General features: G+C 38.0%; 2 protein-coding genes, 1 non-coding gene and 1 pseudogene across 4 annotated transcripts in view; 1 reads left to right on the plus strand and 3 right to left on the minus strand.

Moving 5' to 3' along the window:
• NDC80 (NDC80, kinetochore complex component) overlaps nucleotides 1-8566 on the minus strand; it is a 45970-nt gene extending 37404 nt beyond the window's left edge. Inside the window, exons 1-6 of the mRNA XM_025365431.1 lie at nucleotides 8394-8566; nucleotides 6997-7106; nucleotides 5008-5085; nucleotides 2218-2341; nucleotides 1946-2118; nucleotides 1062-1164 (exon numbers count right to left, since the gene is read on the minus strand). Coding sequence (XP_025221216.1) covers nucleotides 1062-1164; nucleotides 1946-2118; nucleotides 2218-2341; nucleotides 5008-5085; nucleotides 6997-7097 — 579 coding nt within the window. The 5' untranslated portion in view covers nucleotides 7098-7106; nucleotides 8394-8566. The remainder of the gene's footprint in view (nucleotides 1-1061; nucleotides 1165-1945; nucleotides 2119-2217; nucleotides 2342-5007; nucleotides 5086-6996; nucleotides 7107-8393) is intronic.
• Nucleotides 8567-8574: 8 nt separating this feature from the next.
• METTL4 (methyltransferase like 4) overlaps nucleotides 8575-26133 on the plus strand; it is a 33163-nt gene continuing 15604 nt past the window's right edge. For both annotated transcript variants that reach the window (XM_025365432.1, XM_025365433.1), the window contains exons 1-5: nucleotides 8575-8943; nucleotides 12436-13259; nucleotides 15958-16020; nucleotides 22666-23035; nucleotides 24986-25055. In XM_025365432.1, coding sequence (XP_025221217.1) covers nucleotides 12864-13259; nucleotides 15958-16020; nucleotides 22666-23035; nucleotides 24986-25055 — 899 coding nt within the window. In that variant the 5' untranslated portion in view covers nucleotides 8575-8943; nucleotides 12436-12863. The remainder of the gene's footprint in view (nucleotides 8944-12435; nucleotides 13260-15957; nucleotides 16021-22665; nucleotides 23036-24985; nucleotides 25056-26133) is intronic.
• LOC112611719 lies at nucleotides 10911-11696 on the minus strand (annotated as a pseudogene).
• LOC112611773 lies at nucleotides 22204-22338 on the minus strand. Its single transcript, XR_003116746.1, has one exon. It is a non-coding gene; the product is annotated as a small nucleolar RNA U109 (small nucleolar RNA).

The following is a 26133-nucleotide window of genomic DNA, read 5'->3' on the forward strand; positions in this document are numbered from 1 at the left end:
AGCAACACACACTTTTAAAACTGTATCACAAGGGGCTGGTCATGGTGGCTCACGCCTGTAATCCCAGCACTTTGGGAAGCTGAGGCGGGCAGATCACCTGAGGTCAGGAGTTTGAGACCAGCCTGGCTAACGAGGTGGAACCCTGTCTTCACTAAAAATACAAAATTAGCTGGGTGTGGTGGTGCATGCCTGTAATCCCAGCTACTCAGGAGGCTGAGGCAGGAGAATTTCTTGAACTTGGGAGGCGGAGGTTGCAGTGAGCTGAAATCATGCCACTGCCCTCCAGCCTGGGCAACACAGCGAGACTGCATCTCAAAAACAAAACAAAACAAAACAAAACAAAAACAAACTATCACAAGGAAATGTTTTATGTTATTGTCACTGAGTTTGGAGATTATGGTTATATCACTGCATTCTCCAAACTTCTTGCAGTGAATATGGATTTTAATTAAAAAGGGTGAAAATGGGCCGGGCACGGTGGTTCACGCTTGTAATCCCAGCACTTTGGGAGGCCGAGACGGGCGGATCAGGAGGTCAGGAGATTGAGACCATCCTGGCTAACACGGTGAAACCCCGTCTCTACTAAAAAATACAAAAAAAAAAAAATTAGCCGGGCGTGGTGGCGGGTGCCTGTAGTCTCAGCTACTCGGGAGGCTGAGGCAGGAGAATGGCGTGAACCCGGGAGGCGGAGGTTGCAGTGAGCCAAGATCGCGCCACTGCACTCCAGCCTGGGCGGCAGAGCAAGACTCTGTCTCAAAAAAAAAAAAAAAAAAAGGGGTGAAAATGATTTTCATGAGAGAAAATAAAAAATGAATTTCCTATTGATTCATTTTTTGAGTTGTAAAGCCTCATGATAATAAATCATCTCCTTGTCAATTTGGTACTTTCTTCCTTTTACCTCGTGATAATAGTTTGAAAAACATAAAATTAAATGTGCTTTGAAAAATGAAAACTTTGAAGCAGACTTTGAGAATACTGTCAAAAGACTGGGAGAGAAAAATATCTTTTTGAGGAAAAAAACCCTTTCCCATGTATACATTTCAAAAGAACAAATCAAATACCTTGATGCAGTCTATTAGCCAAACTAAGGCTGCCACAATGTGAGGCCACGTATGAGGAGCCCCTACTGTATACATGGAGCTTTTGGATAGTGCAAAAGGATACCTATGAGAAATCAGAAAAACATAAGCTAATTTGATGTTACTATAATCTACTAAACATAATAGTTAATCAAGAAGCTACATTTAAACAATTCCACATATACACCCAGTCTTGACTTGTGTAGAGGTAAGATATGTTGGGATTCTATCCTTAGTCATCTTAATCTCTGTGTATTTCTCTGTAGATTATTTTGTACATCTATCCCTCAAGCTGCAGAACTTGATCTATACAACCAAAACGCTGGACTACTCTCCCAAAGGATTTTTGTTCCCTCAAATTCAATATACCCCCAATAAACAACAAGTATGTACACCTCCAAATCCATTCTTCCCCCCTTTCAATTTCATCACACTCTGTTTTCACCAGGCATGAACCCTGGTTTTTGTTTTTGGCTTCTGTAAAATCTGTGGTATCCAGCCTGTCTTTTCTACTCTCTGTCACTTCAGCAGTTCAGGGCTTTATATTCTATCTTCTGTTGCTCTGTAATAACCTACGGGTAGTTTTTTTCTTAACAAAGAAAGTGTATTTAATCCGTCTGTATCCATCATCAAACTTCATCAGCTACTAACAATTTGTTAATCCTTCCTGCTTCTACCACCAGCACTTTTTATTTGTTTTTTGTAAGCAGTTGCTTTTTTTCTCTTCAATTTATCCTACATATATTTTTCCCAGTGGTCATCCTAAAACATTATTATTTCTGTAACTCAAACATTTTACAAATTGATGTAATTTGTTTTGTCTCTGTGTGCCAGTCACATCTCTAACTAATGAGAAATATACATACCCAAGGTCTTTAAAGATTCTTGGAACCTCTTCTTCAAACTTTGTGTCGGGAAGTTCGTATGAGGGACACAGGAAGCCATAAAGAAATGTGAAGATCTTCAGGAAGTCTTTAACAGAGGGAGCTTGTAGAGATTTCATGGACACATTATGTGCATAACCATTTTCTGTAAGAAACTACGATAATTTTTATGAAACACCAAACATTTTGTAATGGGAAATTATTGGAAAATACCTATGACAACAATCACAGTCGAGATTAAAATCCTAAAGTACCTCACAGAGTTGTCGAATACATTGCTGAATGAATGCTTTGTCATTAAGTGGTCTCGGGTCCTTGATTTTCTCAGAACTGGAAAATATACCAAGTTGACTATTCCGGGATCCATGTCCACTAGTTCTGGAAATATATTTTTAAAAAGCCAGTTAAAACTATTTCCTTCTGTGATCAAGACTAAATTATTTCAAGGCAGTTTTGCAATTTAATATCAACATCAAACATTACATTCTTATAACTAAACAGATTTATCTCATTTAAAGCAGAGAAAAAGAGCAAATAATGAAGAGTAAAATATGAGGTTACAGCAGTTAAACATAAGAATGTAAAACAAGGCAAGAAGAAACACACACTTGGCCGGGCACAGTGACTCATGCCTGTAATCCCAGCACTTTGGGAGGCCGAGGTGGGTGGATCATGAGGTCAGGAGTTTAAGACCAGTCTGGCCAAGATGGTGAAACCTCGTCTCTACTAAAAATACAAAAAAATTAGCTGGATGTGTTGGCAGGTGCCTGTAATCCTAGCTACTTGGGAGGCTGAGGCAGGAGAATTGCTTGAACCGGGGAGGCGGAGGTTGCAGTGAGCCGAGATCGCGCCACTGCATTCCAGCCTGGGCGACAGAGCGAGACTCCATCTCAAAAAAAAAAAAAAAAAAAAAAAATGCAGACAATATCACTATCTTCTCATAGGGCAGTTCTGAGGATTGATTGAAAGATTTAATATAGATAAAACACTTAATGTCTGGCCTATAGGAATGCTCCACAAATATTAGATTTCATTACTATCACCTCTAAAGTTTAGCTCTGAGATGAGTTACATTACAAAAATACCTTAAGATTTTTTATCAACTGAAATAAATACCAAAATGGAAGTTTAAACCAATAAAACCAAATTGGTTTCACGGCAGAGATTTTTTAAAAGGTGACAAGTACTTCATCTCTAAATATTTTCAAAACAATGGAAGAAACAGGTTTGTCTTAAAGTTTTGTTTTGGCGAGACAACAACATAATTTATCATCTTAATTTTGGGGTTGAACACTTTAAAAAAAATATCAATTTTATTGACATAATTTGTTGATAATAAAATGCACCTGTTTAAAGCATACAGTTTGATGAAGTTTGACAATATACGCATTTGTGTCACCTCTGCCAATCAAAATATGACCATTTCTATCATCCCCCAAAGTCTCCTTATGCCCATTAACAGTCAATCCTTCTGCAACCTGCAGCCTAGACAACCACTGACCTACTCCAGATAGAGGGTTGTTCTCAAAGTGTTGTCTAGGGATCACTGAGAAGTCAAAACTAGTTTTATGATAAAACTAAGATGTTATTTGCTCTTTTCATTTTCAATCTCTCATGAGTGTACAGTGGAGTTTTCCAAAGGCTGGTAACATGATGTATGATACTGTAACCGATTAAATGCAGAAGCAAGTATTAGAATCTAGCTGTCTGCTATTAAGCCGTAAGAGATTTGCAAAAACGTATAACAATGTCACTCTTCTTACTGAAATTGTTATATTTTTGAAAATATGTTTTTTAAAAGTTGAAAACATGTTATTTATGTTACCATGTGATGGATTGTTATTTTAAATTGAATATATATTTTAAATTTTTCTCAGTTTTACTTTCTACTACAGTTAATTTAGACAGATATAGCCCATAAAACAAAAGCACTGTGGAGTTCTCATTAACCTTTTAGACTGTAAAAAAAGACTAAAATGTTGGACTAGATGATGTTTTTTCATTTTACATTTATTTTTTTGAGACAGGGTGTTTCTCTGTTGCCTAGGCTGGAGTGCAGTGGCACTAACAAGGCTCACTGGAGCCTCGACCTTCTGGGCTCAAGCAAACCTGCCTAAGCCTCTTGAGTAGCTAGGATTATAGGCGTGCACCATGATGCTTGGCTAATTTTTAAATTTAAAAAAGTTTTTTTTTGAGACAGAGTTTCACTGTCACCCAGGGTGGAGTTCACTGGTACGATCTCAACTCACTGGACCCTCCACCTCCTGGGTTCACGTGATCCTCTTGCCTCAGCCTCCCAAGTAAATGGGATTACAGGCATGTGCCACTGCCCCCGGCTAATAATTGTATTTTTTGTAGAGACAGGGTTTCACCATGTTGCCCAGCTGGGTCTTGAACTCCTGAACTCAAGTGATCTGCCCGCCTTGGCCTCCCAAAGTGTTGGGATTACAGGTGTGAGCCACCACACCTGGCTAATTAAAAACAATTTTTTTTGTAAAGACAGGGTCTTGCAATGTTGCCCAGGGTGGTCTTGAACTCTTGGACTCAAGATCATCTCAGCCTCCCATCTCAGCCTCCTAAAGTGCTGGGATTACAGGTGTGAGCCACTGCACCTGGTCTACATGCCTGCCTGGCTAATTAAAAAAATGTAGAGTCAGAGCCTTGTCGTGTTGCCCAGGCTGGTCTTGGACTCCTGGACTCAAGCAATCCTCCCATCTCGGCCTCCCACAGTGCTGGGATTACAGGTATGCCACCATGCCTGGCCACTCCTTATTTTAAAATGCTATGACTCCACTGTGTCTGAAAGCTAGGTATAGAATTTTCGATCAACTATTTACTTGTAACAATGAAAGTGGTCTGAATGTGTTAGCTATAGTGTCTAAAGCAGATATAACCTAAAATTTTAACCATTTAAAATCAGAGGAAAACTAGATTATAACTTTTCTCTCGAAAGGAACCATGTCATCTAATGTATTTGTTCTCAGAGGGCAACAATGTATGGCTATAAGAATCCCTTTATTAGAGCTAATAAAAAATATAATTACCTTTTGCCAAATAGTGAGACTTTTCTTTCAGATGTTGGTTTGTTTATACTCAACTTTCCAAAGGTTGGTCTCTCTTTGCTTTAAAGAAAAATAGAAAACAACTCTTTAAAATAAAAATAAAAATTAGCTTGAGAAACTTTTAGAAATATGTTAGAACCAACAACTCTTCCCCACTACCTATAAAAATAATTCAAAAATCATAAAAATGTTTAGCAGTCATGAAAGCTGTCACAAACAGGATGGGCTACACACAGTACTATAAGTTATAATGCTTGTAATGTTGGGGGACCAGCAGAGGTCCCTCTGGCATATGTAACCTTTGGTAGATTTAGTCTTTGTTTTAACCTCAGCATGGTCTGTTTTACTCATCTCATTTTTAATAACTATCTAAACATTTTCTACCCTAAATTTGCATTTCCAAAGGGTAAAAACAAGGTGAAAAAACACCCCTGAAGGTAAAGAACAAGATAGAAAATTTGTAGCTCAAAGACACAGAACATACTTTCAGGCCTAAATATCATTATTATTATTACTTTCTAATTTTAAATTAACAGAAAAAACTAAAAATTGACACATAATTATACCAATTTATGGGGTAGATAGTGATGCTGTGATACATATAATGTACAGTGATCAGATCAGGGTAATTACCATATCCATCATCTCAAATATTTATCATTTCTTTGTGTTGGGAACAGTCAATATTCTCCTAGCTATTTAAAACTATACAATATGTTATTGTTAACTATAGTCGTTATACAGTGCTATAGAACAACAGAACTTATTCCTCCTATTTAGCTATAATTTTGTGTCCTTTCACAGATCTCTCCCTATTTCCCTCTTCTCTTTACCCTTCCCAGCCTGTAGCATCCATTTTATTTTTTACTTCTATGAGATAAACTTTTTTCAGCTTTCACCTATGAGAACATGTGCTGTTTAATTGTCTATTCCCGGCTTATTTCACTTATTTGCCAAGACAAAGAAAAGTGTAGGTAGGAAGTCCAGTTAAGACAAAATGGTCGAAGATAAGGCTTGTTATGCAGATTTAAGTCTTTGGCTTCTCTCCTGAACAAAATCCTATCTACATTATGATTTCCATTATCTTAACCACATTTACATTTTATTTTTCTTTTAGAACCTACTCTGTATCAGAATGTAGCTGCACTTATTATATTATCTAAACTGCAGGCAAAAAACATTGACAATGGTGACCTTTTAGCTTCTAATACAATTAAACGCATAACGTCTTTTTGGCATAAGTAATGTATAACAGCACAAAAATTTTCCTGGTTTACAGTATTCAAAAGGAAAAATATATAAATATTTCAGATTTCTAAAAGTAGCATAGGCTCATGCTATGTAAATCCAACTAATTTAAAAACAGCAAGTAATTCGTACCTCGGTCCTAGAGAAGAATTTACACAGCTCTACAATGGCTTATAGATCGCCTTCTCTTATCTGGAAGATAATCACTCATAATGAAAAACTATAGTTTTATGATAGCAAGTTCTTTCAGATATTTTTTCCAGCAGATCTTGAGGAATGAGTTTGGGGGAGTGGTGTTTTGTAGGCTGCTACTATATTATACCTTATTATGAGAGCAAATAATTTTGCTCTGATTTGACTGAAGCTTTGCTAATTGGAGATACCTCAGTGAACTGTAAGTTACAGCACAGAGTCCGCTTAAACAAGTAGCTCTAGCGTAAAAGGGAAAAATAACAGAGTACTGAAGAAGAATTAACAGTCTTTTTAGGGGGTGCCTGGTAAAGCATTTGGCTTTGCGAATTTAAGAAATAAATGAGACACACAACACCTAGCAGAGTATCATGTCCACTTTTAGATTTCATTGATCTAAAATTAGGTACCTCTGGGAACAGACAAGAGTCACCAAGACATCACTCATATTACATATTTGTATTAACTATTTTGATGATTGCTTGGCTTAAGATGATAAGGCATGCAAGCTGGAACCACAAGGGAAATACTCACGTTTGAGGGGTATAGAGGCCTTGTTTATTTACATCCTGGGATCTTAGCTCCTGCATGGAGAGGCGGCCAGCACCACCAGTGGAAACTGAACTGCGCTTCATGCTGATGACCTACATTCACGAATTCAGTATTAAAAAAAAAACTTTCCAGACAGAGATGGTACATTAAGCAACTATTTATCCTTAAACAGAAAGGCAGTCAGGTTTCATCGTTTCTTCAGGATCATCATCTTTCCCCTGGGGTATCTGTATTTGTTAATGTGCACTGAAGTTCTCATTTGCATGGAACATCTATTTAATTCCATTTAAAAATATTCAACATAAACATTTATTAACTGCTCACTATGTATAAGGGAGTGTGCTAGGCAATGCAGGAGATGCAAAGATGAATAAGTTACGGTTTTTGCCTTCACAAAGGTATCCGTGGTAGCTAAAGCCCTGTCTATTACCCAGACCACATCACTGCTGTTGGCTGTGCCTACTTCAATAGGGAGACAAAAAAATTACCTCAAATTCTCTTATTCATCTCAAAATGTTTCCTTTTCTTTTGTTTCAGAGAATGGAACTATTCTGTTTTCCTAATGTCAATCTCTCCTGCTCTATCCTTAACCCATTGTTTCTCAATTACTGCCCTTTTGGCATCAATCTCCCCTTCAACAAGGATAAATCACCTGGTCCATAAAATGGTCTATAGGCTGCCTCCATTTACAAGCCACAGTAACAGGTCACTCCCTTCACATCTGCTAAAAAGGTTGTCTCCTAGGATACACATGATTGACAAAACTTTTGATCCAGTCTCATCTCTGCACCCAGACTTCTCAGGTCCTGCCCTGGCTTTCAGGAAGGTGACAATCCTTTTACTTCTCTGGGTACTCCTTAGTCTTTTACACTGATTACACTCTTCTTGGTTTTGGCCGCCTATTTCTTCTTCGATGTGCGCTTGTTCATCTATTCAACTTTTCCACCCACACCTGTGTGTCCACGTTTAATCTCCACTTACAGTGTACTCTCATGATTTAAGATGAAGACTTCTACGTAGTCCTACACGGCCACTAAGAAGCTACACTAGTATTTGGACGCAACCCACCCAACGGATCCTCTCTTGTCCATCTCTTTCCGCCCCCTTCAATCCTTCCCCGTTTCCTCTCCCGAGCCTCCACTCCTCATCAGTGTTCCCCAGGCCCTCCCCTTTCCTCCTTGGGAAATCGTTGCCACTAGAAATTTAATGGACCCCATGAAACCAGCGCCTCGCACAGTTTTGGCCTCGAGGCTTCTCTCAACAGCAAACACACACCAAAACATTGCCTTAGGACCTCTAAATTGAAGTCATTTGCGCCATTACTTTCTTCATCCAGAACAGTTCTGCAGAAACAAAGTTAATCCAATGTCATCAGTCACCTTTTATCCAGTTTCCTGACACGACCCAGGGACCAAATTTCTGTAAACCGTGCAAGTATCCGCTAGATAGGACAGCAGTCATCAAAACACCAGCTCCTTCCTCAGCCCGCCAAGGCCGTTCGAATTTGAAAGTCTCCGCCGGCGCTGACGTCATTACGCACGACGCGCTCCGTAACTTTCCTGCGACCGCCTGGTCTCTGGAAGTATGTGTGCTGGTCGCGCCCAGCCGCCTCACCCAAAACTGGTGTCTGTGGGACAGTGTAAGCGTCCCTTCGAGGTCGGACCCCGTCTTTAGGGCACGACCCCTAAAGTTAGGTCTGAAGACCCGTGGGCAGCCTGAGCGCCGAGGAGCGCCCTGAGCGCTCCAACTAGCCCTGGAAACGTTTTTCCGTACAGCAACATGGCGGCGCCCATGGACTCTTAGTAAAGAAGAAAGCTTTTTTTTTCTGTGGACTGAAAGGGGCGTTTTTCATGATCAGTATTTAGATGGGTGCTGTTTTCATGAGGAGAGTCTGGGAAGGCGGCGTCCGCTTCTCTGACAAGGGAAGAGGTGAGGTGGGAGAGGGGCTGCGGAGTGGGGGCGGTGGGCTCCAAGGATTGCGTTGGTACGGCTGCCGCCGAAATTCGGGGTCAGTATTTGATCACTTGCCGGTGTCTCACAGTCCTCGAGTGGTGGCTGACCTGTGAGAGGCTAGGAAGAATCCGAGTGGTTGGGGGCGGGCGGCGAGAGAGTGGATGTGAAGCAGAGACGCAGGAGAGGGGTACACTAAGAACGGTAACAGTAAATCACTTTGCTAAAATAGGATTTCCTCGCTGCTGTGAGTTTGAACCCAGAAACAGGCACTGCCTGGTACCTGGAGAGTGGTGGTGATGAAAGATCTCGCAGCTCCAGGAAGTCTGGATACTTGGGTCTGGTAGCAATTGTGCCATTAACTAGCGTTGTTATTTTTGGGCAGGTTGCCTTTCTGCTCTGAGTTTCAATTTTCCCTTCTGAATTTCTAGCTTTCAGTAGCCATTCCAGGACCATTTGACCTCAGCTGTGGCCTATGAAGGGGATGGGGAGGAACCAAGGATTATATTAATATAAAAATTGTATTAAAATTAGACAACAGTCCGATAATAGAAAGTCTCCTTGTGGAATACTGTTAGCTTAAACTTTACCTACAGATTGTTAAATCCTTAGCACTAATGTTTTCCCCAGAAAATATTAATGGAAACATCGTTTGCTTTTCAGACTAGATAGTTGTTGCTTCAAAAGGTGGTTTTACACAAATATGAAATTTAAAAAAACTTTAGTACAGAAAGAATTGCTTGTATTTCGGTATACATCCACAATTCAGCATTTAGTGGTACTGGCAGCAGTTTGCCAGGAAGTCAAGCCTGACAATTTCCTGATACTCCTGCTGTGCACCCCAAGTTCTTAATCCCTGCTGAGGATCTTGAGAAGCAGCAGCACCAAAACCAAAGTAGGCACCAAATTCAAGGTTCTTTTGGTTCCAGTTGTCACATTTCAAGCTAGACTCCAATAGATTGCAAGGATGATGAAATGAGAGCCCTGTTTAAGACTTCAATTTTTAAGAGCAAGCACAATTGCAGGAAAAGAAAACAATTCAGAGGGATCATGTGTGCTTACAGTTGTCTTCATGTGGCCTTTTCCCAGGTTTAACTACCAAAGACCCTGAGAGCCGGGGTGTCTGAATAACCCTGGTGACTCTTCTTTTCACCATATCAAAACCTGAGTTAAAAGCCTGATGATAACAGCAGAAGGTGGCAGGGCTGAGGACCCAATATTCATTTCCTAGGCTGGTGGAGAGTGAATAAATGTGCTTCCAACCTTACCTTATGGCTTCTGGTCAAAGCAAGGAAGTGTTGGGTGGTGACAGTGCAAAAAGAGACTTGACGGGGAGGGAGCAGCATCTCTTGATAAAGGTGGGGAAGAGAAGATATGGGGGAAAGCCCTGAATTCCTCATGGAAGGCCAGTCTCAGAGGGGAGCAGAGTGGAGGGCTTATGATCTGTGCTTTGGCCAAGGTGGGAGTGGAAGAGGTGGGGACAGGACAGTGGTTTGGAAGGAGCATCATTGAATACTTAAACTGAGTGCCCACACACTCAGCAGTGGTCCCACAGGCTGTGAACTTGGCATCTACTCTAGCGAGCCTCCCAGGCTAGAGGGCTGTTGCAGGGGGTGGGGGTGGGAGGCAGGGAGAGTGGTAGGGGGAGAAGGCAGAGACCCCAGGATATGTAAGAGCAGCAAGGTGATTGTGTGATGTCTTTCCACAGTCGAATTAGATGTACCTCACCAGTTATGAAGGGGATCAATTTAAATATACTTTCTTGATCCTGTCGCTTGACAGGATGATTTGTTATAGCACAACTTACATATTTCAAATGGACATAAAAGTATCATTCACAGAATCTTAAGATACATTTCTTTTGAATAGGAGCAGCCTTTCTAGTACTTCGAGGTCTACAAGATGTATCTAGAAAATTTACTGTTGAAAATGAAGACTGCTTAAATTCAATGGGAGTGGGGAAAAGTGGTTTTTCTTTTTGATTGATTGCTGTAACACTGTCTTTCAGGCTGCTGAGGGAGTTTCATGTTTTCTTTAGATGTCATTAGGTGTCCAACCTCTTGTAAGACAACTTTGATGCTATGTGAATTCTGCTATTTTGCTGGCACTGAAATGGCTCCTAAGTCCACCACTCGTTTAGAACAGCTAATTCCATATTAATTTTTGTTACACATCTTACAGAGGGGAGTGCTGCTGGGTATTTAGGTCCACATTCTATTTTAAGGCTGTGTATTCTGTTTTCGTAAATTGTTCTTGGAGGCCCAATTATCATCCCTGTCCATTTGGTAAGGGTCATGTCTTTATCATCTTCAAGACTCTAGCTAACTGTGCCATCTCATACTCCTTTCTTTTTTCTTTTTTTTTTTGAGATGTAGTTTCACTCTTGTTGCCCTGGCTGGAGTGCAGTGGTGCAATCTCGGCTCACTGCAACCTCTCTCTCCTGGGTTCAAGTGATTCTCATGCCTCAGCCTCCCGAGTAGCTGGGATTACAGGCGCATGCCACCACGCCTAGCTAATTTTTGTACTGTTAGTAGAGACGGGGTTTCACCATGTTGGCCGGGCTGGTCTCAAACTCCCAGCTTCAGGCCATCCGCCCGCCCCGGCCTCCCAAAGTGCTGGGATTACAGGTGTGAGCCACCATGCCTGGCCACCCCTTTCTAACCTTCTTCAGGTTCTTCCAACAGTTGGAAATTGAGAGGTACTCCTACTCCTGAGCCTGTGGTGGCTGCCATCATGTGTCACTGTCACTCTTAGGCTGGCCCTTTCTTCCCTCTAATTCATTTCTGACACTATTTATATCTCGAGATAGTGTCACATCTCCCAGATTCATTGTATAGACATGAGTAATTACATCATTGGTCAGTGGTGATCAACTCAGCCTTCATCCCCGCACTTGGTAAGGCTGCAGGGGCTGTGAGCCAGGAACTGTGGATGAATACCAATGTACATCATAATACATAATATCACTTATGGAGTTAGAAATTTGAATCTAAATGCTATGATTATTAGTGCCATTAGTCACTCATTTATTTATTATTCTGTCCCCTCTTAAGTTCTCCACTGCACTGGATTTAGAAAGCAATATTTATAATTCTAATCCATCTTTTGAACAAAAGTTGGTTCTGAGAAACCTAGTTACCCAAATGGTATTGCTCAGAACCTATTACAGATGTAGACTCTTAACCTTGCAGTTTTGGTAGGGTTTAATGCTTCTGATGTGCTGTTAAAATTGCATTTTCTCTGACTAGAACAATTTTTTCTTTTAACCTTATTACTCCATCGGTAGTAGTGATTAAGCAGGGCAGCTGATACTGGAGAATGGGCTGACTTATTATGACAAGTGTAGTTTGAAAAAACGAGGGATTACCTGCTAACAGCGCCTTCTGAAATTCTGTGCCCCTCTCTAGATAGGTTTATCTCATTAAAACGGGTGAATTCACGTAGCTAATATAGTGTTCTTTGCTTTTACAGAATACTTTGTCCTTTTAAGGATTCAGTGACTTCGTGACTTGGAGGATAGTGGCTAGACCCAAGGACCAAAGCAAGAAGTCGTGGGGGGCCCAGAAAGACAGGAGGATCACATTGAGATTCCAGACATAAGATCAGGTTTTAACCCCTTTTGGCCAAATTTAGGCTGAAAATGTTGAATTATCAACTCTGAAGTTAAAAAGAAAGTTTATATTAAAACATTGCAATTTTCCTTAGAATTTCTGTATATATTAACATATCATGAATGCTAAATTCTCTTCAATGTGCATGTCAGGTTTATGTACTTGTACATCACATCTGTGTGTATGAAGTGTATGTTTATTGAAATACAAGACATTTAAGAAGCTGATCTGGGAAGTTGAATTTTACTTCTAGTTCCTAATTCCCAGAGGCTTTTTTAAAGGAAGGGAATGTCTGTGGTTCACCAGTTGTCAGCTGGGTGGTTACTGGATCATCTTTCTTTTATCAACAAGATAAACTATCAACTTCACCAGCATCATGAACCTTGTTGCAGTAAAAATGAGTTCACTACTTCTGTTCACTTTGAGTCTCTTCAAATGGATTCTGTGTCCTCTTCTGGAGCCTGTGCTGCATTTATTGCTTCTGACCCTACTACTAAGCCAGAGAATGATGATGGAGGAAATTATGAAATGTTCACACAAAAATTTGTTTTTCGACCTGAACTGTTTGATGTCACCAAACCTTATATAACTCCAGCTGTTCACAAAGAATGCCAGCAAAGTAATGAAAAGGAAGATCTGATGAATGGTGTTAAAAAAGAAATCTCCATTTCTATTATTGGGAAGGTAGAAAGTTTAAAGAAATACTTATTTTTCTGCAGAAAACATAATTGAGATTTATCATCTAAATGTCTTAAATATCTGGTGATTCATTAAGTATGAAGAAGAATCAATAAAACCCAAGAAGGCTTTAGCATATCCAAAATAATTTGTAGCTTTTTTCTAGCTTCAACTATTCTTAGAAGACCAAATTGCATAGCATTTCAAAAATAAGCAAAGTTGGCTGGGAAGTGAATTCTCTGTAAATTAAGCAAAGAAAATAAACCCAGAAAAAAAAAAAAAAAAAAAAAAAACCAAACAAAAAACTCCCAAAAAATCCTTTTCTTGATTAGGCATTTGTATTAATGAATATGTTCACAACTGTTTTTACTTTAAAAAAAAAAGTTTTTCTGCAAAATTTCTAAGCCGTAAGTGGTTTTTTGGAGGTTTTTAGAGAGCTATCCCTTGGAGATAATGTAATAAAAGTTTGTAAGAAGGGTGATTGTTTTAAAAGTTTCTAGTGATACAAGTAGAAAGCTCCTGTGGTAAATATACCCGTTTGTAAAGTATATGTATTTGTATATTCACACTGGTGTAGTCTTTTAGTAGAGTTTTGAGAATGCCATACAGGATCAAATTAATTATGCTTTAATACTTTTTATATCTTTCAGGAGTTTAGAGGTGATTTTACAAAGTCCGTTTTAGGTAGATGATAATCAGGATTTTCTTTTTTTAAATTTTTATTATTACTCTTTATGTTCTAGGGTACAGTGCATTTTCTTTTTTAGTGATAGGATTAACATTCATTACTCACGGACCAAACATTTGAGCTCTTTCTATGTGCCATTGTATGCAGAGTGATGAAACAAGATAAACATAATCCCTCCCTCATGGATCTTATAATTAGGTGGAGAAGAAAGATATTAAATATGAAAGTTTCTTGAGAATTAGAATAAGGGAAGTAATAAGGAAAATACGTTTTCTGAAGTAGAACTTTTTAATGTTGTGACTTTTGTGCATATTTTTCTTTTTTTAATTTTAATTTTAATTTTTAACTTTTAAGTTCACAGATACATGTATAGGGTTGTTATATAGATAAACTTGTGTCATGGGGGTTTGTTGTACAAATTATTTCATCACCCAGGTATTAAGCCTAGTACCCATTAGTTATTTGTCCTGATCCTTCCCCTCCTCCCATCCTCTGACCTTCACCCTCCAGTAGGCCCCAGTGTCTGTTGTTCCCCTCTATGTGTTCATGTGTTGATCCCCCTTTTTTTTTTGAGATGGAGTCTTGCTCCCAGGCTGGAGTGCAGTGGTGTGATCTTGGTTCACTGAAACCTCTGCCTACCAGGTTCAAGCAATTCTCCTCTCTCAGCCTCCCGAGTAGCTGGGATTACATGCGTCCACCACCATACCTGGCCAATTTTTTGTATTTTTAGTAGACACCTTGTTGGCCAGGCTGGTCTTGAACTCTTGATCTCTGGTGATCCACCTGCCTCGGCCTCCCAAAGTGCTGAGATTATAGGCATGAGCCACCAGGCCCAGCCCCCTTTTTTCTTCCGTCAAATATTTATTGGTCATCTACTGTGTGTCATGCACAGAAAAGAAAATATTTAGTGTTGTCTGAGGTCTTAGTAAAATAGTATGTTGTAATATAAGTAATTCAGATAATAACAAGCCTTTGTAAAGGACTTTATAGTTTGCAGGGTATGGGCATTAATTTTTAATGTTTAATCTCTTAGGCTGGGTAAATTTCTCATAACATGGAAAAAGAATAGATGAGCCTATGTAATAAATGTAATCTTGATGACACTGTCTGATATGCTAAAGCAAATTATACAATACTAACTCAATTTATTTATGTAGCCAACAAACATTTATTGTTAGCTTGCTAAGACTTTGACACAAGGTAAACACTGGGGTTTCAGCAGTAAAAAGTACAAAGTCCTTACTCTATATTGCATGGCCTTATGTGTTCTTTTCTATGGAATTGTTAGATATAGAACAGTGTTAATATAAATCTGATTCATACCTAACCCTCAGATCAGTCATAAGGTGCATTGGAATTTCTTTTGATGATAGCATCTGGCTAGTTCCTCTCCTCAGAAATGAAGGAAATTGAGAATAATTATACCATATATAAAGTGATAGATGGCACTAGTAACTTCATACAGTGTCATAGTTTCCTTGTATTTCATGGGCGCTGATGCTACACTTTATCATGTGGAACTAGTTCTTTTTTTTTTGAGACGGAGTCTCACACGCTATTCTCCTGCCTTAGCCTCCCAAGTAGCTGGGACTACAGGCGCCTAACACCACGCCTGGCTAATTTTTTTTTTGTATTTTTAGTAGAGACGGGGTTTCACCATGTTAGCTGGGATGGTGTTGATCTCCTGACCTTGTGATCCGCCCGCCTCGGCCTCCCAAAATGCTGGGATTACAGGTGTGAGACACCGCGCCTGGCCGGAACTACTACTTATTAATAGCAGATAAAGCTGAGGTGACATTTTACAATCCATTTTGTTTATGTCGTTGTTTTTAATTTACTTTGGGAAAACTTACCCCCTCAGTCTATACCCTTTGCATTGATTTTGACCTCAGTAGACAATTATTACTATTATTAATTATTATTAGACTGAGATATAAGACATAAATAATGTTATAATGATAAAGCAAAATATTAACGGCACCATAACTTTTCCTCTATAATTGATCTACCCTTTAGAAGCGTAAAAGATGTGTTGTTTTCAATCAAGGTGAATTGGATGCGATGGAATACCATACAAAGGTAAGTGTAAAATGTTCATTGATCACATTGGAAGATTAATATGAAGTAGTAGAGAATAAATGAACAACATAAATAAGGATTTTTTTTCAAAATCAAGCAATCATTTTGATCAGGCTTGGCACTTAATATATTTATTGTTAATTTTTTTTTTTTTTTTTTTTTTGGGACAGTCTCATTCTGTTGCCCAGGCTGGGGTGGAGTGGTCGTGGTGCAATCTCAGCTCACTGTAGCCTCCTCCTCCCGGGATCAAGCAATCTCATGCCTTGGCCTCCTGAGTAGCTGGGATTATAGGCATGTGCCACCATGCCCTGCTAATTTTTTGTATTTTTAGTGGAGATGGTGTTTCACTGTGTTGGCCAGGCTGGTCTCGAACTCCTGAGCTCTGGCAGTCTGCCAGCCTCAGCCTCCCAAAGTGCTAGGATTTTACAGGAGTGAGCGACTGTGTCTAGCCTAAACCAGTTTTTATTGAAACTTCATGTACTTCTATTAGTTTAAATATTTAACAAAGTAAACTTATGCTATATTGGTTAAGTTTAGAGATTTTAGATATTATAAAATCCTATTGTCTATAATATAAACAACATATAGACAATGTAATAAAACAATTTAATATAAACAATATAATAAAACCATATATTAAGATAGTGGCAGAAGAGAGCATGAGTAATGTGAAGGATATATTTCTAGAACTTAGCGATAAATGAGATCAGATAGTTAAAGAAATGAGAAGAAACAGAATGAACACAAATATTTTAAGCTTAATTTTTTTTTTTTTTTTTTCCGTGGGGCACCAGGCTGGTCTGGAACTGCTGACCTCATGATCCACCCACCTCGGCCTCCCAAAGTGCTGGGATTACAGGCATGAGCCACTGTGCCCGGCCTCTACTGGATTTTATTTGCTAATATTTTATTTGGGACAGTCATAAGAAAGATTGGTCTGATATATTTACTTCTTTGGTCTTATATATAATTATATATGTAAATATGTAGGATGTTTGCACACTGGAGAACTTATTAGCCCTCTCGTGTTGAAAGCTAGAAGTTTTCCTTCTTTTTACTTTCCAATTTTCTGGAGCAATAGAAAAAGAATTGGGATAATTTATTCTTTAAAAGTTTGATAAAGTTTGATAGAACCCCGCTTTGTAACCATCTCAGTGTGTTGCTTTTTGTGGTGGATACTTTTTTGGCAGCTTTCCTTTTTTTCTCTTTTCTTTTTTCTTTATTTATTGATAGAAGAATTTAATGGTGAGGCTTTTTCTCTGGGCACTGCTTTAGCAACATTCTGTAAGTTCTGATGTGTTGTGTTTTAATTGTCATGCGGGAAGGTTTTTAGTAACAAAATCAGGTTTTTAAATAGAGAACAGGATTTTCAGGTTTTTTGTTTCTGTTGATGTCAGTTTTCACAAGTTTTATTTTCTAAGAAGTGCGTCCATTTCAGGCCAGACATGGTGGTTCATGCCTGTAATTGCAGCACTTTGGGAGGCCAAGGCAGGCGGATCACTTGATGTTAGGAATTGGAGACCAGTCTGAACAACATGGTGAAATCCCATCTCTACTAAAAATATAAAAAAATTAGCCAGGTGCAGTGGTGGGCTCCTATAATCCCAGCTACTCGGGAGGCTGAGGGAGGAGAATTGTTGGAACCTGGGAGACAGAGATTGCAGTGAGCCGAGATAGTGCCACTCCATTCTAGCCTGGCTGACAGAGAGACTCCCTCTCAAAAAAATAAAAAACAAAAAACAGAAATGTGCTCATTTCATCCTAGTTGTCAAATTTGTTAGCATGAAGTCGTGTTATCTTATGCTTGCTTTTAGTGTCTGTAGGATCTGTGGTGATAATAACTTTTTCATTGCTTTTATTGGTAATCTGTGTTTTTTTAAAATAGGTAAAATATACATACAAAATTTACTGTTTTAACCATTTTTAGATGTACAATTTAGTGGTACTAAGTACATTCAGAGTGTCATGCCATCATTACCACATCCATCTTCAGAACGTGTTCATCATTCCAAACTGAAACTATACACTAAATAGTAACTCCCCATTCCCCCTTCCTTTGCTGCCTAGTAGCTAGTATTCTACTTTCTGTCTCTGTGAATTTGCCTGCACCTCATATAAGTGAAATCACATAATACTTGTCCTTTTGCATCTGACTGATTTCGCTGTGTCTTCAAGGTTTGTCCATGTAGCATATATCAGAATTTCCTTCCTTTTTAAGGCTGAAAAATATTCCATTTTATGTAAATATTACATTTTGTTTATCCATTTGTTTATGGACTTTTGGGTAGTTTCTACCTTTGGCTATTGTGAATAATGCTTCTCTGAAAATAGGTGTACAGATATCTATTCCAGTTCTTGCTTTTAATTCTTTTGGATATATACCCAGAAGTGGAATTGCTGGATTTTATCGTAATTCTGTGATTAAGTTTTGGAGGAACCACCACGCAGCCTTCCACAGTGGATCTATCATTTCACATTCCTACCAGCAATACTCAAGGGCTCCAGTTTCTCCACATCCCTGCCAACACTGAATAGCTATTCTAGTAGGTGTGGAGTAGTATTTCATTGTGGTTTTGATTTATATTTACCTAATGGTTAGTAATGTTGAGCATCTTTTTATGTGCTTGTTGGCCATTTGTATATTTTCTTGAGAGAAATGTCTGTTCATATCCTTTGTTCATTTTACAGTTGGGCTGTTTGTTTTTTTTCTTGTTGAATTTTAGAAGTTCTTTATATATTCTGGATGTTAACCCTGTATCAGATATATGATTTACAAATATTGAAAGAACCAGCTTTTAATTTAGTTAATTTTCCTTACTATCTCTGTGTTTTCCATTTTATTGATTTCTGTTTTTTAATTATTTCTTTTGGTTTACTTTGCTCTTCTTTTTCTAACTTTTTTAATTTTTAATTTTCTTGGGTATTTTCTTAAAGTGGAATATGTCAGTTAACTTATATATTTTTTTGTTTTCTAACTTAAGCACTTGAAGCTGTAAGTTTTCCTCTAAATCACTGCTTTGGTTGCCTTCCACCTATTTTGATATTTTGTATTTTCACTTTGATTCAATAAAAAGTATTTTCTGATTGTCCTTATTATTTCATCTTTGACCTATATGAATTATTTAGAATTGTTCCATTTCATTTCCAGATAATGAGTTTATCTCAGTGTCGTCTTGTTCTTGATTTCTAATTTAAACCCAATGGGGCATAGAGCATACTCTTAGGATTTCAGTCCTTTTACATTTATCGAACCTTGTTTTATGGCCCAGCATGAGTTATCTTTGTGCCTGTATTATATGCTTTTGGGAAGAATATGTATTGTCTATACATATTCTTTCCAAAAATTGTTAGATGCAGTGTTCTATGAATGTCGGATGCAGTGTTAAATGCATTGTTCTATGAATGTCAGATAAAGTTAGTTGATAGTGTTTTTCAGGACTTCTGGGTCTTTAGAGATTTTTGCATTAATTAATCTCTCACTTGCTGGGTAGCTTTTTAAGGTTGGTTTAGAATAGTATTTAAGGCTAATTATGCCGCTATACAGATGCAAGATCCATGTAATTACCTAATACCTCTGTCAAGAACTGTGAAGTGTCTGAAATTTTACCCTATTTGGAAGCTAACAAGTTAGCTTGCCTTAGTTTCATGGATGCTAGCAGAAGATAGGAGACTCCTAGGTCGGAGACAAAGGACTTTATTGCTTCTGGCACAGCATGTGCTTTATGCTCACAGGCTCCCTTTGCGCCCCATATCCCATGAGGACGATGGCAGTCAACCTAGTTGGATGCTGTGCATGCAGTTGGTTTGCTATGCATGCAGCGATTCTTTGATTCACAGCTAAGGGATCCCAAGCTTAAGGAACTCTCGTCTTTTAAGTGGGTTGTGAACAAACCTGTCCGACTTTTTGCCCCAGAGGGAGACTTTATTAACCTGGACAGCATACAAGTCTGTCCTCTGCCTTGGGGAGACACTACTCCATCTTCCATGTTGTATACATATCCTTGGAATTTTTTTCTGGAACAAAAGCTGTCAGTGCCTCTGCTCAGAGATTCAGGATGAATTGTCTCCCAATTGCCCTGTGAATCATGAGGTGTTCCCATCTGAGTGGTAGAAACGGGCACTATTGTTGGCCCTAGGGAGCATCAGACACTTTTAAAAACTTTTTTTCTTTTTTTTTTTTTTTGAGACGGAGCCTGGCTCTCTCGTCCAGGCTGGAGTGCAGTGGCCGGATCTCAGCTCACTGCAAGCTCCGCCTCCCGGGTTCCCGCCATTCTCCTGCCTCAGCCTCCTGAGTAGCTGGGACTACAGGCGCCCGCCACCTCGCCCGGCTAGTTTTTTGTATTTTTTAGTAGAGACGGGGTTTCACCGTGTTAGTATTTTTAAAATTTTTGGGGTACTCCTTTTCCCAGCTTCTGATAGTTCCTTCACACACTTGTACTGATCAGTACATAGGTGAATTTCTCTAGTGTGCCTACCTGCAGATCTCGAGTTCTCTCTCTGTGGAGCTCTTTCCTCTCTGATAGTCTGTCCTGTAAACTAGTAACTGTACTCTCATTTCCATCTCCTCAGCTGAGGGATTCTTCCAGACTCTGCTCAGATTCTTCCTTTCTGTGGCCTGAATGCTCTCTCCAGGCAATTTGCTGGGGCTATCGATTTCTTTCCCATCGCTTAGGGCTACTGCCCTTCCTTACCTAATGTTTTAAAAGCTCTTGTTACTGTTTCTCTTTGTTATTCCAGCCAGTGGAAGTCTCTGGCAACATTTCTCTTTATCACTGTTTCTTTTAGCAATTTGATTAGGATGTTACATAGTGCAGATTCCTCCTCCTCCTTTTCTCCTTCCTCCTCCCCTTACGCCACCTCCTCCTCTCCTTCTTCAGCAAATTTGGAAATTTTCAGCCATTTCCTCAAACAGTTTTTCTGTCTTCATTTTGGACACATTTGGTCCTTTTTTTAATGTCTCTATGTCACTTCTTTCTATGCTCATTTCCTTTACATCTTTGTACATATGAATATAGTATAAATACTTTAATATCCTTTTCTACTTTTATTCCCAATATATTTATTTGGATTGCAAGTAAACCTGCCTGAACTTTTCTACTAATTTTATCATCTGTGTCATTCCTATGTGTTTCCATTTGGTGATTTTTTTCCGTTTATAATAAATTTTTCTGCTTCTTTACATTCCTGGTAATTTTAATTTTTTTGTAAGATATTTCTACTTTAGCTTTTTGGGTAGTTCATATTTTCGTATTCCTGTAAATATTCTTGAGCTTTGTTCTCAGAAAACGTTTCTTTGCAACTGGGTGATCTTTCTGAGACTCTCTGTGAGCTTATTTATTTAGTTATGATCAGAGCAGACTTTGGTCTAGAGCTATTTTTTTTTTTTCTTCCAATTGCCAAGGCAATACCCTTGTGAATTGTCTGTCTGATGTTCTGTTTGTTATGAGGTTTTCCATTTTGACGTTGGGGAGCACTAACTATTCTCAGCCCTGGGTGAGCCCTGGGCATTGTTTCCTCTAGTCATTTCTTCTGGTTCTTCCTTCCTTGGTGCTTGGTAGTTTCATCCCATGCATGTGTTGATTGTGAGTGGGCTGGAATTTTGGGCAGATCGCCTGCAGCTCTTAGGAGCTCTGTCTGTGCTCTCTCCTCTCTGACACCTTCCTTGGCCTTTCTAGACTCCAAGCTCCATCTCCTCAACTCAGAGAGACTGTTGGACTCTGCATGTGTCTTCCCTGTGCCTGGGAACTTTCTGAAGGCAGTAAGCTGGAGCAGTCCTTTGTTTTTGCTGTGTAGGGACCACTGTTATACACTGCATGGCATCCGAAGTCTGAAAGCCTTTTTTTTTTTTTTTTTTTTTAAACCAACCAACCAACCAACCAAACAAACATATCTTGTGCCTTTAAAAAAAGTAATTTCAGTTGAAAGGGTAAATCTGATCCATGATACTCCTTCTTGTCCAGAAGGGTAACTTGGGTTTTATTTTTTATAATTATTTTAGTTGTATTTTTACAAACCTTTGTTATATGTTTATTTTACAAAGTTATGTTTTTCTTTATAATTCAAGCTATGTTTTATGAAAGAAAAGATATGTTTATTTTAAAATTAGATAGCCAGAAAAATCTAAGATTAAATGTGTGATTTAAACTTAATTCTCTCTATAGATTATTATTATTATTATTTTTCTTATATAGGAGTAATATACTACCACTCAACCTCTATTGAAACGTTGGCGGCCCTGAGACCTCCTTTTGTAATTTAGCATGTGATGGATGTATTTCTGCCCCCAAAGGAATGAAGAGCAGATACTTCCTCATGCAATCCCTATAGATTAGAAATCCCATTTTCTTCTAGAAACATTCAAATTATCAAATTTACCTTATACATGTTTGAGGATATATTTTCTTATATATATTGTTTGGTTATTTAGTTGTCAATGAATTTGTGAGGGTTGTTTCACTCTACAGTTGGAAAACAGCAGTTCAAAGGTGTGCTCACACATTCTTATCTTTTCATTGTAATACAGAATTATTTTACTGTAAGCGTTAAGGATATTGATTTCAATTTATAAACTCAGATATTCAAAGCGCAGTCAATGTTCTTTTTTAATGTCAATGTTCTTTTAATGTACTTAAAATTCTCTTTCAGATCAGGGAGCTGATTTTGGATGGATCTTTACAATTGATCCAGGAAGGTCTCAAAAGTGGTTTTCTTTATCCACTTTTTGAAAAACAGGACAAGTGTAGTAAGCCCATTACTTTACCACTTGACACCTGCAATTTGCCAGAATTATGTGAAATGGCAAAGCATTTGCCTTCTCTGAATGAAATGGAACATCAGACATTGCAATTGGTGGAAGAGGATACATCTGTTACAGAACAGGATTTATTTTTGCAAGTTGTTGAAAACAACTCTAGCTTTACAAAAGTGATTACTTTAATGGGACAAAAATACCTGCTACCACCGAAAAGCAGTTTTCTTTTATCTGACATTTCTTGTATGCAACCACTTCTGAACTGTAAGTAATTCTTGTTTGTTGTTAGACAAATATAATTTTTCTGTGGGCTGAAAGTTAAGAGCTAGTCTGAAATTTGAATATGGGTCAGCATTTATGAGGATAGGGTAAACACTTTTCCTCGTGTTATTTCTCTCTTAGGTTTAATTTTAAGGTGCTGACTTTTGCTTTTTTTAAAAAAATAAATTTTTATTATGAATAAAGAGTCAAAAGCTTATTTCGAAGAGAACAAATATGGTTATTTCTCTGTACTTAGGAATTCAGTATGCAGTTGTGTTTAACCAAATCACTTTTTTTAACTTCTTCATAGCAAAGTAGAAACGCTTCAGTTATGAATATCGATTCGCGAATCATTCCTAGCCTTGTATAAAGGATACATTTTAAGCTAGTGTTCAAGCTCATTGTCTAAAATTTCTTGAAACATTTTCCTGTACAAAGTTAAAAAATTTACATATTGAAGTCCACAGTCACACAGACCTGTATTTGGCTTTAGAGCCTGAAACTTATTTAACTGTGAGTCTTAGGGGTATTCATTTCACAAAACTGAGCCCTAGTCTCCTAATCTATAAAATGGACCTGATAATACCTGCTTCTTAGGGTCATTTTGAGGTATATTGATCAAATTGAGGTAGATTGGTCAAATTGAATTGAATTTCCTGTTTATTGTTATTGGGACTTTTTAAGCAAAATTTTAAGTTATTCGGCAACTACAACACAACTTACTAATGAAAAGCTTCTTTTAATTGCTATCAAGCCTTCTTACACATGAGTGGTTATCCGTGTAGCAGTGCCATAAATTCTTCAGAGTAAATGACAGGATAACAAATTAATGAGAAAACCATGCTATGCATGAACATTTTTTCTCTTCTTTTTGATCTTTGTTACTCTAATAGCTTACAAAGTGTCACTTCTTTATTTTAATTTGCATTCTTTTGATTCCTTATGAGATTGCACACATTTATAAAAACATACCTATGTTTATAAAAGGGGGAGAAGGGACAGCTCTTCCTTACAGTATTGGAATTATTCCTTACATAATTGGAATTATTGATTCCAATGAATAAATTAATGGAATGATGGATCTAGAGAATTTCCATTTGACAAACACCATAAAAATTGGATGTCAAAATAGTGGGTGAAAAGATGAGACAGGCTATTTTCATGGTCTTAAAGTATCTCTTCCCAAGATACTTGTTAATTACAAGGGAAAAACTGGTGAAACTCAGCAGATAACACTTTAACCAAAGACTTTTTAACATCCTTTACCTCCTGATATGTTGCACTGATAGGGCATGGCAGGCATTACTTTGGTGGTTCTCTTGCCAAAAACAAATAACCTAAATTTAATCATGAGAAAATACTAGACCCAGATTGAGGGATATCCTATAAAATAATTGGTAGCATTTAAAAGTTTCAAAATCATGAAAGATGAAGAAAGACCGAGGAACTTTTTCAGGTTGGAGTAGAGTTAGGAGGGATGGCAGCTAAATGCAATGTTTGATCCTGGCTTTGATCCTGAGTCTGAAAAAGTACATTAGTAAATAATTGGGGAAGTTTTATTATGGTCAATATGTCAGTTATAAAGGGTGAAATTGTTTTAAAATAAAAAGTAAAAAAAATGACCTAGATTTCTTAGGACTATATTAATATGGCTGCCAAGATGCATAGGTAATTCACAGATCATTAGGTTCAGCTTACTGAGCTATGGTCATCTGCAGGTAGTCTCTGTAAAAATTGCAGTAGGTGAAAATTATGATACAATGCTAGAGGTAAGGGAAACATCTAATATTTAATGATAAATTACTCTGTTTGAATAAATGCGACGTATACAGATCCTTTCAGTGCATTCCATTATATTCCATAGTTAAATCACTTGAGTTTTGAAGAACATGTTTAGTTTTTAAAGTGATCACATAGAGAAGGTATTTTCTGAAATTGTATCTTTGTTTTCAGATAGGAAAACATTTGATGTAATTGTGATAGATCCGCCATGGCAGAACAAATCAGTTAAAAGAAGTAATAGGTAAGTGGAAATGAATTAACTGTTAGAAATGCTTTCTAAAAAGCCTGTAGTCCTTTGTACATAATAGTTTAATATACTATTGGTATTACTTCATGATATAGGTTATCTGAAACTCCTAAAATGCTTTCAATAGTTTTAACAGTTTAATTTCCTTAACTAGTTAATTCTCTTGAACTGTAACTATATATAAGTGTAACAATGTCAAAAGTAGTGCATTTATTAATCACCATAAGCAGTTCAGGGCTGTTTCTGTTAACACCAAAGGACAACATATCTGTCTTCTTTGGTATCAAATTCTAAAGTTTAGAAATATGTGCCAAAATATTTCTAGTTTTCCTTAATAATGTGTTATGAATGAATTTATCTAATTCATTCTTAAATTTGTTTTTATTTTTAATTTTTTAGTTTATGTTACATCTTAGGGTGATATGTTCAATTAGTTACTAAGATGATATTTCCTTTCAATAGCATTAAACGTTTCAATTCTTTTTTTTTTGAGATGGAGTCTCACTCTGTCGCCAGGCTGGAGTGCAGTGGTGTAATCTCGGCTTACTGGAACCACCACCTCCTAAGTTCAAGCCATTCTTCTGCGTCAGCCTCCCGAGTAGCTGGGACTACAGGCACATACCACCATGCCTGGCTAATTTTTGTTTTTTCAGTAGATATGGGGTTTCACCATATTGGCCAGGCTGGTCTTGAAGTCTTGACCTCATGACCTGTCTGCCTCAGCCTCCCAAAGTGACTGGGATTACAGGCGTGAGCTACCGCGCCTGGCCTTTTCCTTTCAATTTTAATGAATGTCTTCAGTTACATTTTCTCTCACTTTTCAGTTTTCTAGACTGAAAAATTCCAATTTCCTTGACTTAAACTTCATATGAAATTTCTTCTTCTCCACAGTGATCCTCACCTTTCTTATGCTTCTTATGAACTGTGCCAGTAGGATTTGTTTCTTTTGTTTTCTTTTTCTTCTTCTTCTTCTTCTTCTTCTTTTTTTTTTTTTTTTTTTGAGATAGGGCCTCACTCTGTTGCCCATGCTGGAATGCAGTGATGCAATCACAGCTCACTACAGCCTCAAACT

The sequence above is a fragment of the Theropithecus gelada genome, chromosome 18 (genome assembly GCF_003255815.1).
Source record: "Theropithecus gelada isolate Dixy chromosome 18, Tgel_1.0, whole genome shotgun sequence".
Classification (NCBI taxonomy): Eukaryota; Metazoa; Chordata; class Mammalia; order Primates; family Cercopithecidae; genus Theropithecus; species Theropithecus gelada.